Consider the following 14,409-nt stretch of genomic DNA (forward strand, 5'->3'; position numbering starts at 1 on the left):
CAACTGGTGAAAGGTGATTGCCGGACATTAATAGCCAAAACGATGTGAATAAATGTAGATATGCTGACAGGACTGGTATTAGTATGATACTGGTCTTAGCATCTATATACAGGACATTCAGTATATAAATGGATATTCTCATCTCTTAAAGGGATGGCATGTCACTAGCCTATCCCACCATTTTACGATTGGTGGGGGTTTGACCTCTCGGACCTCCACAATCCTCATAATGAAGGGCCCACAGTTCTGTTGTAGTGCTGCCTCTTCTTTCTATGCACAGCGACCCCCCCCCAAACAACTGAAAAACTGAACACTCAGGTGGCCGGAGCATTGAGGTGCAGGGAAAAAATTATAATGTATTTTGGCCCCTTTATGCTCAGGATCGATCTGGGTCCCAACGCTTGGAGAAGCCATAAAGATAAGCCATCACTTTATAAGATGGGAATAACCCTCTATGCAGGGGCGGATTGGCCATAGACCTTACAGGAAAGTTTCCAGGTGGACCGATGCCCAGGGGGCCAGCCAGTGGAGGTTTTTGGGGATGTATTTTGTGATGCACTGAGCCGAACTGTCGTGCTTAAGCGCTGTCAATCACAGCGAAGGGGCGGGGAAGGGGGCGTGGTTACCGTGACTTGAAGCAAGGAGGCCACCGCCCCCGTGACTTCAAGCCTGACTAGAGAAGCGCGCCGGGCAGGGGATTAAAGAACGTTTTTACAGCTTTTGCTTCAACTACCTGCAGGAAGAAAATGATCGTTACAAACACGCTGCTGGCTACTCTGAGGTACTGCTGCCGGCTTGGGATGTTTTTAGGAGGAGACAGGTTCCCTTTAAGAATTTTCATTTTCTTAATTCCCGGAGAACCACTTTAGGCCTCATGCAAACGACCATTGTTGTGTTCTGTTCCGCAAAATGGGGTTCCGTGATCCGTTTCCGTTTTTGTTTCCGTGTGTCTTCCTTTATTTTTGGAGGATTACCAGACATGAAGGAAAGTAAAAAAAAGTCTAAGTCAAGTTTGCCATGCAAATAATAGGAAAAAAACAGACGCGGATGACAATCTTGTGTGCCTCCGCGTTTTTTCACGGTCCCATTGACTTGAATGGGTCCGCGAACCGTTTTCCGTGAAAAAAATAGGACAGGTTATATTTTTTTGACGGACAGGAACCACGGATCACGGATGCGGATGACAAACGGTGCATTAGCCGAGTTTTCAACGGACCCATTGAAAGTCAATGGGTCCGCAGAAAATCACGAAAAACGGAACAACGGACACGGAATAAAACAACGGTCGTGTGCATGAGGCCTTAATTGCGGGGATCTATTAAAAATGAATAATTTTTTAGAACAAAACATATGACGGCACTCCGAGTAGTAGGAGGGTGCGCACCTCTTGAGGGTTTGGTCCATCTCACGCCCTCAGTGTGAAGTCCAACAAAACAAAAAGCAAGTAAGCACTCCGAAGTTACCCATGGATTAAAGACTATACTGGTTGTGCATACCTTCGGAGTGCTGCCTTGCTTTTTATTGTAATACGGTAAATAATTTTCACAGACCCTTTTGGCTAGCTCTGTCGCCAAACAGGTGTTGCAGTCAGTGGGTTACAGCTCTTCATGAGCTTTCTTCTATAGAGACAGCTATAACCAAATGTACTAGGGTGGGGTAGTGCTAGTTATTGGGCCAGATTTATCATGACTCTGACAGCTCACTCCACTTTCACATATGGCTAAAGTCAGTTTTAGCCAAGTCAGATTTATGATCGGCCCTTTAAGACTGTAATAAATGTGGTTTGACAGTAGCAGTTTATCCGTCAGTAAGCAGCTTTACAAAAGTCGCACGTCTTTACGAAAAAGTAGCATGTTCTATTAAAAAGTCTCATAAGGTAAGCATGGTCCTCACTAGAGTGAAATTGCGCATTTTTTTGCGACTTTTTTGCGACTTTTTAAATAGTCGCAATAGTAAATCTGTCTAGAGATTCATTTACATAAGAAAACACGCCCACTTTCAGAAAACTGGCGAGCATGTGCAGTTTTAGCGATTCGCCAATTTTTTGCGCACTTTTTCACTCCATTATTCTGACTTGAGCTAATGATAAATCTGGCCGATTGTGTTTTAGGCAGGATACAGCAATAGGGCTATAAATTATACCTTGCAGCGTCGCAAACACTGTTCGGCTATCTAGATAGTGTGTCTAGTGGAATAGCAGCACTGCTACATCTGTGTGTTAGACGGTGTGAATGAATGATGGATGCTTGAAATATAGGGAATTAGGAGCATATCCAACCCATCAATAATAGGAATTTTCCATTTACTAGTGTCCAGCAGGACATCACTGACTTACTATTAGGGGTTATATCATAGAGTCTGACACATAGTAAGCTGCGGCGCTATTACACAACCTGTTTGAGGAGTAGTGCCAATATCTTTCCACAGTATCTAGCACCTGTTAATCAATACACTGCTAGCAATAGCTATAGAGTATTTGGTAGACCACCTACCCTTTAAACAGGGTGTATGGCCTAGTGACAGAGACCACTTCAGATAGACAGTGAACATATCCTAGCCCTCAGCTGTCTCCTGATAGTTTTAAACCACTCAATAGTATTGTTTTCTCCGAGTAGTATTTTAATTATTCAATAATAAAGTTTGTAGTTTTAATATAAACAATAGGACCCCTAAAAGGAATTTTTGGTCAATTGACCGTATGTTACATTTTTTTCAGCATCCTAAAGGCCCTATAGGGACAAAATTCGGTCTCTTCAAATATACTAAAGGCGCATTTACATGTGTGCCGACTGAGCAGGCAATTATTGGGAAGGAAACGTTCCTCCTGATAACTACTCATCAGTGGAGGTGAGAGCTGCATGTACATGCGGCACTCACCTCCACTGTGCAGGGACGAGTGATGGCTACTGTAATCTCATCCTTATACAGATTCATGGTTTCTGGGCAGAAGATTGCTTTTCACTCCGCATGATCTGCTGCACAGAATTGATGTTTTAAAGTAGATATCTGCATTAATGATGATTTGAGCTTTGTTCATTCATCGGGTGATCTGCAGCACCTTTACACAGGCAGATAATTATGAATGAGCATTCGTACTAATGCTCGTTCCCAATAATCGGCTTTAGTGTTTGGCCTAGCACCAGGCTCTGCAGTCAGTAGGTGACTACTGTCGATATCCTTACTTCTGTAGAGACACTCTCCAATGTGTTCTTGGGGAAGGGTAGTTTAGAAGTGGGTACAGGAGACTGTTTAAACCCAATCCTGCAAGCCCGGTACATTGCAGTCACATACTAGGTCAATGGAACGCTGCCAAATTTTGGCGTAACTGTATGGTTTTACAGCCAGCAGTACGGAGAGATGATTTAATGAGCTTGCTATTCCCAGCCAATGAGCCTAATCTACTCTCATTATGGACATGTAAATCCATATATCCGCACATAAATCAATGCCATAGTTAAAACGGGAAAAGGTTTTCATGTTTCTCGGCAGCACCCATCACACCACTCTTTGACCAACCATGCCCTTGACTCTACCTGGACTATCACTGAACATGCCTCACTTGCTCCTCACCACTCACAACCCGATGGAGAACCAGCCATTGGCACCTCCACTCTGGTAGCTGGTATGGCAGCGCATTTTCAGCTGTGGCGCGTACCCACTGAGGCTGTAGGGCATACCTACTGGCATACATGTAGGCTAAGCATTATGCAGAGGTTGAGCTTGCAATAAGAGGGAAGGACATGGACTTCTAGTGATCAGCTTGTGACCATGAGATCTATCATTTAATAATGGAGTTGTCTGAACTAAGACAAGCCCTTTAACAGAAAGTGCCAACACAGCAATGTCTGCACCGGTAACACTACCATTATATGAATTCACTTACAACTGTAGTCAGGGTCTCTTCCGTCACAACCTTCAATGTATCGACCACTGAAATGTAACCCAGTCTTCGGGCAATGGCGAGAGCGGTGTTACCGTTCTGGGAAAAGAAGGAATAACAGAATTTTGTAAGACACAGATGGCCTGAACATGGCTCTAAAGTTTCCTAGATCATATACCCAAAGCAGATGCCCCCTGCTCATCTTCTCTACTCTACAACTCTGCCTCTGAAGGGTCTGCAATGACGACTCTTTCCTGGCACTCATCCACACATGAGATCAGCACTGAGAGAACATCCTGCATGTAATAATAATAGAACATGTGCATGTGTATGAAGTTGTACTGAGAACCAGTGACATAGATCGGAGCTGGTGGTACAAACCATGAGTTTACTTTGAATCTACTTAGAATAAATTAGTTCCTGATGCACACATTGCTCAGTACCATATTAATGACCATAACTACTGGTTTTCTTGATGAAATAACGATTCTGGAGCATCTTTTCTTAGAACTATTCCTCTATTATTCCTTCTGAATAAATTTGGTTATCTACAAACACATCTATGATCATGTGTTAACATAGGCAACTGTCCTGTGAACCTGCTGGGACCCAGAGACGAAGAGGATATCTGAACACTGAGGCACAATAGATAAATAGAAATATATTAGAAATTTCAATAACGTGCTTTTTTGGAAAGGCTAAGGACACCTTTGGGGCAATTTCAGTATGATTGCGTTTTAGTCATTTTGAGCTAAAACTTATTTTTTTCTATTGGTCTTTATTAAAAATTCACAGTCGTTTCTGAGATACAGGGTTAGAAAATCAGTCTGTTTGCAAGCTGTCAGCTTCTGTGGTTTGAATCCCGTTGTTTGACAGCTCATGTGTAGCTCTTATCTTTGATCTCATGACCTCATAAAAATGTATTATAGCGCTTATCAAACTGAGCTGTGAGATGATGGGATTCAAAGAAAACAGAAACTGAAAGCCTGCAAATAGACTGATTTTTAACCCTGTATCTCAGAAACGGCTGGGCATTTTTAATAAAGAAAAAAAGATTTTTAGCCCAAAATGAGTAAAATGCTATGATAAAACAAAATGCCAATGAAGGTGTGTATAGACTTTAAGCAGATTTGTTTTTTGGATTGGGCAACCCCTTTACATTATTTACAGTATACAGTGAGCACTTCCTAGTGGTGACTGCTGGCAGCCAGAATTTTATCAGTTAACGCTATATCTATATCGAGCCAGAACTACACAGATCCATCCATTGTGTAGTGGACAGAGATGGTTACTGCAGCGCTGGTCCCATTCACCTCAATGGAGCACTGCAGTAACCAGCTCAGTCCACTACACAATGGATGGAGGAGTAGTTCCCGAACAAGAGTTACTTTTGAGCAGCTGATCGGCCGGGGTTCGGGATGATGGATTCTCACCCATGAGATATTGATGGTCTATCCTGAGGCATATTTCACACAATTTAACATGCAAAACAAGAACAACGTAAAAAAGTAATCTGTGTAATGTGTAGCATGCCGCCTATGTGGATTGTAAAAAAATCACAGTGTCTGAATATTCACTTACCACAGTGACTTCATTGGGGGAGGCACCATGCTGCAGCAATACATTGATGATATGCGTGTGTCCTTGCTGAGCAGCTTGATGCAAAGGAGTATATCCGTTCTGGTGAAAGAACATTGCACGAATCAAAAATGTTCTCCCAAAGCAAGAAATGCTACCACTAAAGAGGGGCTAATGTGATAATAACAGAGCAGAGGGGCTTAATAACAGAGAAGAGGGGCTTAATAACAGAGCAGAGGGGCTTAATAACAGAGAAGGGGGGCTTCTGTAATAATAACAGAGGGCTTATGTGATCATACATACGTATATTATTGAAATGTGACGTCTCTGATAAAAGTCTCTGATAGTATAAGATGTGTACAAGCTCTAGGCTAGGCCTACCAATGACACATATTCTCTCATGGGACAATAAGTCAGGACCCTCTCAAAAACAATGTCCTTTGTCTTTCATTATCTTACGTGTCATTTGTTTCATCTCTTTGATAAATATATGGCAGTTTTATGGACTCTATTATGACAGTTTTTAACAAACCCTTAGGGGGTCATGCACGCTGACATATTATGGATCTGTATTATGATGCCTAAAATCTGCTATGGATCCATTTTGTGCCCCAATTTTGGAATCCAAATAAAAAAATTCATACTCCAATGCATTAGTATTACCGAGAAATTGTGCGCAAGAAGTGTTACTGGTAGAGGAGAATGCAGTGCATCATGCAGGCCGCCTATGGTGACACACACAGTGCCCGAGAGTCCTTGCATAGGCTGACACAGCAGTCTCTGCAGTTCTATATGGTTATGTGCATGAGCCTTTGCAGTACTCCGTCTGAATTCTGCAGCCCACTTTTCCACAAAGTAGATTTTACTTTTCCAAAGTCTTAGAAATACAACAACGCACCTTGGTTTTGGCATTGACTTTGGCACCATGCTGCAGCAGGAAGTTCACCATTTTAATGTTCCCATAGTGGCTGGCCACGTGCAACGGAGTGTACCACATCTGTAGAGCATCATTAAAGAAAAAACAGGTGATTACTCTTACCTCCAATCATATTGTATCTTAGGCATCCGTCCAGTGATCACAACACTATGGTATTTCACATCCCTTTCCCCTTTGAACTATGTTCCGTAATCGCTAAAAACCCTTTTATTATATAATTACATTAAAGCTAAGTGATAGTTCACCAAATGATCTATCAGGCTGGGCGTCAGAGAATTGGGGTGCACCTCCAGATCTTTACACATAATGTACACATCACCGTTATGGATTCCGTTTTCCGTTATAACATGGTTATAACGGAAAATAACAGAATCCATAAGACAGAAGTCAAAACGGAAGCCTTTAAGAGACATTCCTTTTTCATCCGTTATAATAGAAGTCTACGGGAATCATAACGGATCTGTCTGGTTCCCGTTATGGAAGACGGAAAACAAAGTCCTGTCGACAGGACTTTTTTTCCGTTCTACATAACGGAAACCAGACGGATCAGTTATGATTCCCACAGGCTTCTATTATGATGGAAAGCAAAATGGAATGCCTTTGAAAGGCTTCCGTTTTGCATTCCGTCATAATACAAGTCTATGGGCAGCATAACGGATCCGTCCTAGTTTCCGTTATGCAGGACTGGACTCCTGAAACGGATCCGTTACGCTGCCCATAGACTTATATTATGAAGGATCAAAATGGAATGCTTCTTAAAGGCTTCCGTTTTGACTTCCGTCTTATGGATTCCGTTATTTTCCATTATAACGGAAAACAAAAACGGAATCCATAATGGTGATGTGAACCTGCCCTAACTGACACCTTGGAAGTTGGTCATTTAGGCTAGGTTTACACCACCATTCTAATTCTGTTCCAGCATAGGAACAAAATAACAGAATTGCCAGACCCGCACGCAGTGGAATTTTGTACTACAAAATGCCAGAATTCACGGCGGAAACCAGGCAGACCCCATTAGGGTGAATGGGATCCACCGGGCACTGCCGATGTCCGGCATATGCCTGATCTGACAATTCCGGTATTCTGCTCCTATGGCAGAACAGAATACTGGAGATTAAAATGGTAATGTGAACCTAGCCTTACTATAAAACAATTCAGCCTAATTTATCATTGATATCAGGGATGAGCAAAACGAGATCCATCTCCATGCAGCAGAAAACTTTTTGCACAAGTGGCGTTTCTCCGCCGCCTTCGCCAGTTTCCCGTGGCGTAGATATCAGTATAGGAGCATGGATGGATGGATGCTGACCCTAATTTTTGATGAGGAGTACGCCTGGTTATCATAAACCGGCGTATGCGGAGCACCGCGGCCTGTTCAAACAGCTGATCGGCAGGGGTGCCAGGAGTCGGACCCCCACAGATCAGATATTGATGGCTTATCCTGAGGCTAGGTCATCAGTATAAAGCACTCTCAGAAATCCTGTCTCCAAGTATGGCAAATAAATCCCTGTATCAACAACACGTCTCCAGTAATCCAGTAGCCAAAACTTGTGATATTACTTTCAAGAACTTCCTGTCATTTCACAAAACTAATATAGAAAGTAAAGCTAGGTGCACACTTGCACCTAGATTCTGGTACTCTGTTCCAACATAGGAATAGAATACCAAAATCACCAAATCCAGCATATGCTGATCACTGCCTGCGTCCACCACATCCCATTCACTATAATAGGGACAGTCGGGTCCCAGTGTGAGTATCCGCATTTCTCTTGATGAAACACCTTTCTTCCTTTCATTTGTTTTTATTTTGGCTGGATCTGCGTTGGAGGCTCCTGACAGAACCTCCATCGCAGATGTGCACATGGCCTTAACCATTTACATACAAACTAATTAAAGGGATTGCCCCAGATTGACAACTTATCACCTATCCATGGGATATGACCACTGCGAACCCCACCAATCACATGAGAACGGGGGTCTTGTGTCCCTGATTGAATGGAGCGACAGGCGAGCATGCACACTGTCACTCCATTCAAATTCTATGCGCCGAGCTCTGTACTTGGCTATCTTCGGTAGTCCTGTAGAGTTTGAATGAAGCAGCAATGCACATACTCAATACCAGTCCATGAGGGACCTCCATTCTTGTGAATGATGGAGGCCCCATTGGTCGGATCCTCACCGAACAGACACTTATCACCTATCCACAAGATAGAAGATAAGTTGTCATTCTGGGACAACCATTCAAGGTCCAAAGTTGTATCATTCTTGTGAATGGTGTTGGCTCCATTGATCACATCCTCACCAAACAGACACTTATCATCTATCTACAAGGTAGGTGATAAGTTGTAATTCTGGGACAACCCCTCAGGGTCCAAAGTTGTATCATTCTTGCGAATGGTGTAGGGTCCATTGGTCTGATCCCCACCAAACAGACACTTATCACCTATCCACAAGATAAGTGATAAGTTATCATTCTGGGACAACCCTTCAGCGTCCAAAGTTCTAAATTATGGGTTCTAAATTTAACTGTGCTATAAGATATATAAAGGCTTTTTGAACTGGACCAGAACCTTCACATTGTCCCCCTGCCTGTAGCTATTACTCAGTTTCATCAGAATCTCCCCTTTTGCTGTAATTATCAGCACAGCTAGACGAGCTTAGGCTTCATGGCAGCAGAGGTGGAAACGATACCAAAAATATCATTCATGAATGTTTAGCATTTTCCATGGACGTTTTATTCATGGTTATATGAACATATTCTCCAAAAAAAAAAAATGTAATCCTCTTTCCAGGAAAACGAGTCACTATACATTTCCCTGACCCTGTTTCCTTGACGACCAAATAATACGTTTATGGACCATTAATATGAATCACTTGGTTGAAATTTCTCCAAAGACATTTCCCATAAACACGGTTTGGACAGAGACCTTCTTTTATGATATACAGAACACAGAACACAAATAATAGATGTAAGCAGATACCTTCGTAGTAGAGTCGGTGACTGCTCCGTTGTTGCAGAGGACTTGGGCAACACTGACTCTGTCCTCCTGGGCCGCCAAGTGTAGAGGTGTCAGTCCACTCTGGAAATCATGTAACATAGCAGGAGTGAGGATGGTGACAGCTAATGTTACCTATCAATTCATATTAGTGACTATTTTTTTTAAACCTTTGCCTTGGCTGAATTCACATGCAGAAGATTTGTTGTGGGAATTTTTCCAACTGTCATGTCACATTAACCTACCATATTCTTTCTATTCATAAGGGGCTGTTCACATCTTGTTTTTGCTGTACATCAAACGGATACGTTGATAAAAAAGAAAAACGTATAGAATTGTATGGCTTGACATACCCATAGACTATAATTGGGCAACTATAGTTCAAAAGTGCATACTTTTGACTCCGTTTGTCACTGTTTATGTTTCCGCAGGATAAAATAATGTAGCATACCACGCATAGAAAACAATACTTTTTTTTTCATTGCAGTGAATGGAAGACGGATGGAAACTTAAGACAATATGTTTCCATCCATTAACATTTCATTTTTTTTCAGATCATGCCTTAAAATATTCAAAATTTTATGTTAAAAAATAAATATTTCACAAAAATGTATATGTATCTTTGTTAAATTATTGAAATGTATGCAAGTCTGGGCACATTATATGTCTAAACATATCTGCTTGAGGTACAGCAAAAATGAGATGTGAACAGCCAACAAGACGCACTTATCCCTCCAAAAGTGGGAGGGAAATGGCAGTGCATCTTACGGAGGAAATACTAATGATCACTTCCATTATGGAAGCAGTCATCATTATGCATGTGGTGCGGGGAGTGTAGAGATGCGCTGGCTGTATTCACTATTCCTTGGTCTTCTTTCAGGAGCCACAGTGTCAGGACATAGTGCACATAGGGCTCACTATGACCTGACGCTGAGCAACATCAGGTCACAGTGCTGAGCTAGGCTGGCAGAAGACTGTCTGGAGCAGGAGAGGTTGATTATTTCTTTTTCTGTCTGGCGGGTCTGTCTGGCGGGTCTGATCTAAGGTCTGAGGAGGAATAGGGGTCTGATCTGAGGTCTCATGGAGTTTGGGGTCTGATGGGGGTCTGATCCAAAGTCTGAGGTGGAATAAGGGTATGATGGAGGCCTCATCAGAGGTTTGATGGGGGTCTGATCTGAGGTCTGAAGAGGAATGAGGGCATGATGGGGGCTTGTCCAAGTTTTTGAGTTGACCACAGATCTCTCCACTGATCCCACAGAGGTGTATGTTACTTTCCATATAAATCTAGATTTAAAGTATATACTGTATGTTTTTCTTGGTACAGTTCCAGACAACCTATTGTCACTGGGGGAAGGTGGCAAGATTTTAAATATTTCTGTGACGTTATTATAGATGTATCTGTAGAAGCTTGGAATAGCGTTATCATAGGAGAAATAGCCTTGTACTTAGGGATATGGACAGAAATGTGAGCTAAATGTTATGTTAAAAAAATTATGGGATGAATTTCTAAGGCAGGGTTTGGAAATTTGCTGTCTTTCTGAAATTCAGGTTTGGCCAGTTTTGGCACAATATGTACAAGCAGTGCAGAGATCATGAGATCATGACTTTATGAATAAAAATACTATTCGTGTGACGTGAAAAAGGAAAGAGTGATATACTGAATATTTAGATCTGGAAATGGATACTGTATTATATGCAAGTCTGTCTTCTAGATGAGAAAGTAGGCATTTAGCTGGCAGTATGGTGCCAGTAAACCATTGTCACCTGCAGGCTGTTTAGAAGGCTAAGGCAGGGCAAACTGAAGATCTGCCCCAGGTGAGGCAACACCTACCTACTAGATATATACTGTACATAGTTTAATATATATGTTATCTAAGAAGTCAGAAAGGAGATTTCTGTTGTGAGGGGATGTAGGTTCCTCAGTTCCATAGTCAACCAGGGCCAACATGGACATCAGGTTCAGCAATGAAGAGATCTTAGGGCTTCTACTTCCTCTGGAATGGATCATGACAATGTAGGAGCCTTCAAGATGATGATGTCATGATCTTCTTTATATATGCTCTCTAGTACTGTAGATATTACAGGATCCAATACGGTATAGGGTAGGCCATGACACCTCTGATGGAAGCTCCCTGGTTGTCATGCTCTGAAGGAAGGATGTTTGCATTACAAAGGCCCATTTAATGCGACTTTGGGCATACAAGGCATACATAACAGGGCCAAAATCACAAAACATTGCTTACATTTTATATATTGATAGCTCAACCTTATGTCATGACTTAAGCGTGACAATTGTTCCCTAAGGAGCCAAAGGATATTTGCCTAACGTCTGGAGAAAGAAGTCAAACCAGATTTCCTGGCATTAGAAGGCATCAGCAATTTACCATATTCACAGTCACTTTGTAACCTTCACTGGAGCCTCAATTTATAGATCTTCATCATATATTCGCACCATGTAAATATAACTCGTCACACACTTACTAGTGTGGTATTTAAATACCTTGTTGCTAACATTGACATTAGCATTTCTGGTGAGAAGCAGAGACACCATGTCCACGTGGCCCTCCTGAGAAGCTAGATGGACAGGGGCTATTCCTTGCTTGGTAACTGCATTGGCATCAGCACCATATTCCAGTAAGGTGGTAGCTATGTCCATTTGGTTTTTCTTTGCAGCAATGTGCAGAGGGGTGTAGCCATTCTAGAAGGAAACAGACAATGAGTGTTCGTTTCTACCATGGCACTTAACATCAGTAAATTAGATTGTGTACATCCCACCAAATAGGATCCTTTAAGTCTTGAATTATATAATGAGAAACAGACCGCCCTCCACTGTTAAACATCTGCAGAAGCAGCTGTCATGTCCCTGGTTGTTTCCATTTTTGGCTTTAAAATAGTCCCTGTGGTTTTCCTGAGCAGAGTCTTAGTCTGTACATGTGATACATATATACAAATGCTGATATATAGCAACACACTTATGGTAAGAACATATATATATACAGTACAGACAAAAAGTTTGGACACACCTTCTCATTCAAAGAGTTTTCTTTATTTTCATGACTATGAAAATTGTAGATTCACACTGAAGGCATCAAAACTATGAATTAACACATGTGGAATTATATACCTAACAAACAAGTGTGAAACAACTGAAAATATGTCATATTCTAGGTTCTTCAAAGTAGCCACCTTTTGCTTTGATTACTGCTTTGCACACTCTTGGCATTCTCTTCATGAGCTTCAAGAGGTAGACCCCTGAAATGGTTTTCACTTCACAGGTGTGCCCTGTCAGGTTTAATAAGTGGGATTTCTTGCCTTATAAATGGGGTTGGGACCATCAGTTGCGTTGAGGAGAAGTCAGGTGGATACACAGCTGAAAGTCCTACTGAATAGACTTTTAGAATTTGTATTATGACAAGAAAAAAGCAGCTAAGTAAAGAAAAACGAGAGGCCATCATTACTTTAAGAAATTAAGGTCAGTCAGTCAGTCAGCCGAAAAAATTGGGAAAACTTTGAAAGTAAGGGCTATTTGACCATGAAGGAGAGTGATGGGGTGCTGCGCCAGATGACCTGGCCTCCACAGTCACCGGACCTGAACCCAATCGAGATGGTTTGGGGTGAGCTGGACCGCAGAGTGAAGGCAAAAGGGCCAACAAGTGCTAAGCATCTCTGGGAACTCCTTCAAGACTGTTGGAAGACCATTTCAGGGGACTACCTCTTGAAGCTCATCAAGAGAATGCCAAGAGTGTGCAAAGCAGTAATCAAAGCAAAAGGTGGCTACTTTGAAGAACCTAGAATATGACATATTTTCAGTTGTTTCACACTTGTTTGTTATGTATATAATTCCACATGTGTTAATTCATAGTTTTGATGCCTTCATAGTCATGAAAATAAAGAAAACTCTTTGAATGAGAAGGTGTGTCCAAACTTTTGGTCTGTACTGTATATATATATATATATATATATATATATACACACACCAGTATATAAATCCTAGACCGCCCCTTTAACTTTACGAAGACAATGTTCATAAATGTCTAAAATAACTTACACATAAGAAAAAAATGAGCCTCTGCTAATTTCTGTCCCTAATAAAATCTGCGTCTATATATACCACTTGGTTACCACGCTGTCTCTTTACTCCTCGCCTGTAAAGGTCAGTGTGGACACTCTCTCCCCTTCAGCAGATATCAGATTTGCATGCCACATCCCACAGACCATGTTTTACAGATGTCTGATTCCAAATGAATTCCAGTTTTCTTAGTCACCACTTACTGGGGTATGATAGCTCTCTATGACACATCGACTGCTCACAGAGTCAGCCTACTGGTGCAGAATCCCAGCAATGGCACTTCACATTGTAAAAGTATCATAAAAGTCATATCAGCAATGTTTAGGGGCAATATACATAATAGGTGTCCCTAAAGGGGTTATCCGAGACAAAAAAATGTCCCCCATATGCATCACCCGCGATGCTAGGGAGGCCCGTCCCCGTCTGCCATTAGCTTCCCCCCCCCCCCCCCCAACACCGGATGTTTTCATCTGCGCAAGGGGAGAAGCAGCAGCGGCGCGGGTGAACTACTGTATAGACAAGTATTACTTCTAATCTTATAAATCCTAGAATCATTCATTATCGTTTTTCAATTTGTCTGTAAAACATGTTGGCTGTCCGTGATTTTGGGATAAGTTGTCCAGAAAAAAGAAAAATTCTGGTTGGCAACCCTGATTGTAGCTAAGTGGTATTAATGTGAATGGAGTTAAGAAGCAATACCAGACATAGCTCTTAGATAATACAAGCATTGTTTTGGGGGACAAAAAAGCCTTTTTATAGACTTTTCATGCCTTACGGTATATCTAACAGGCCTGTTTAAGAGGACCTGTCCCCTCTCCTGACATGTCTGTTGTAGTAACCACTTGCCCTCCCCATGTAAAAACAATTCTGGAGCATCTATTCTTATGACTCTATTTTGTGTCATTCCTATATTATTCCTGCTAGAAGTTTGAATGAATTACTAGCAGAA

At 41.8% G+C, this 14,409-nt stretch overlaps 1 protein-coding gene across 8 annotated transcripts in view; it reads right to left on the minus strand.

The window, feature by feature from the left end:
- ANK3 (ankyrin 3) overlaps positions 1-14,409 on the minus strand; it is a 753,651-nt gene that overhangs the window by 144,212 nt on the left and 595,030 nt on the right. For all 8 annotated transcript variants that reach the window (XM_040437293.1, XM_040437301.1, XM_040437297.1 and 5 more), the window contains 5 exons: positions 11,892-12,089; positions 9,377-9,475; positions 6,357-6,455; positions 5,462-5,560; positions 3,884-3,979 (listed from right to left, as the gene is read on the minus strand). In XM_040437293.1, the coding sequence (XP_040293227.1) occupies positions 3,884-3,979; positions 5,462-5,560; positions 6,357-6,455; positions 9,377-9,475; positions 11,892-12,089 (591 nt within the window). The remainder of the gene's footprint in view (positions 1-3,883; positions 3,980-5,461; positions 5,561-6,356; positions 6,456-9,376; positions 9,476-11,891; positions 12,090-14,409) is intronic.

The sequence above is a fragment of the Bufo bufo genome, chromosome 6 (assembly GCF_905171765.1).
Source record: "Bufo bufo chromosome 6, aBufBuf1.1, whole genome shotgun sequence".
Lineage (NCBI taxonomy): Eukaryota > Metazoa > Chordata > Amphibia > Anura > Bufonidae > Bufo > Bufo bufo.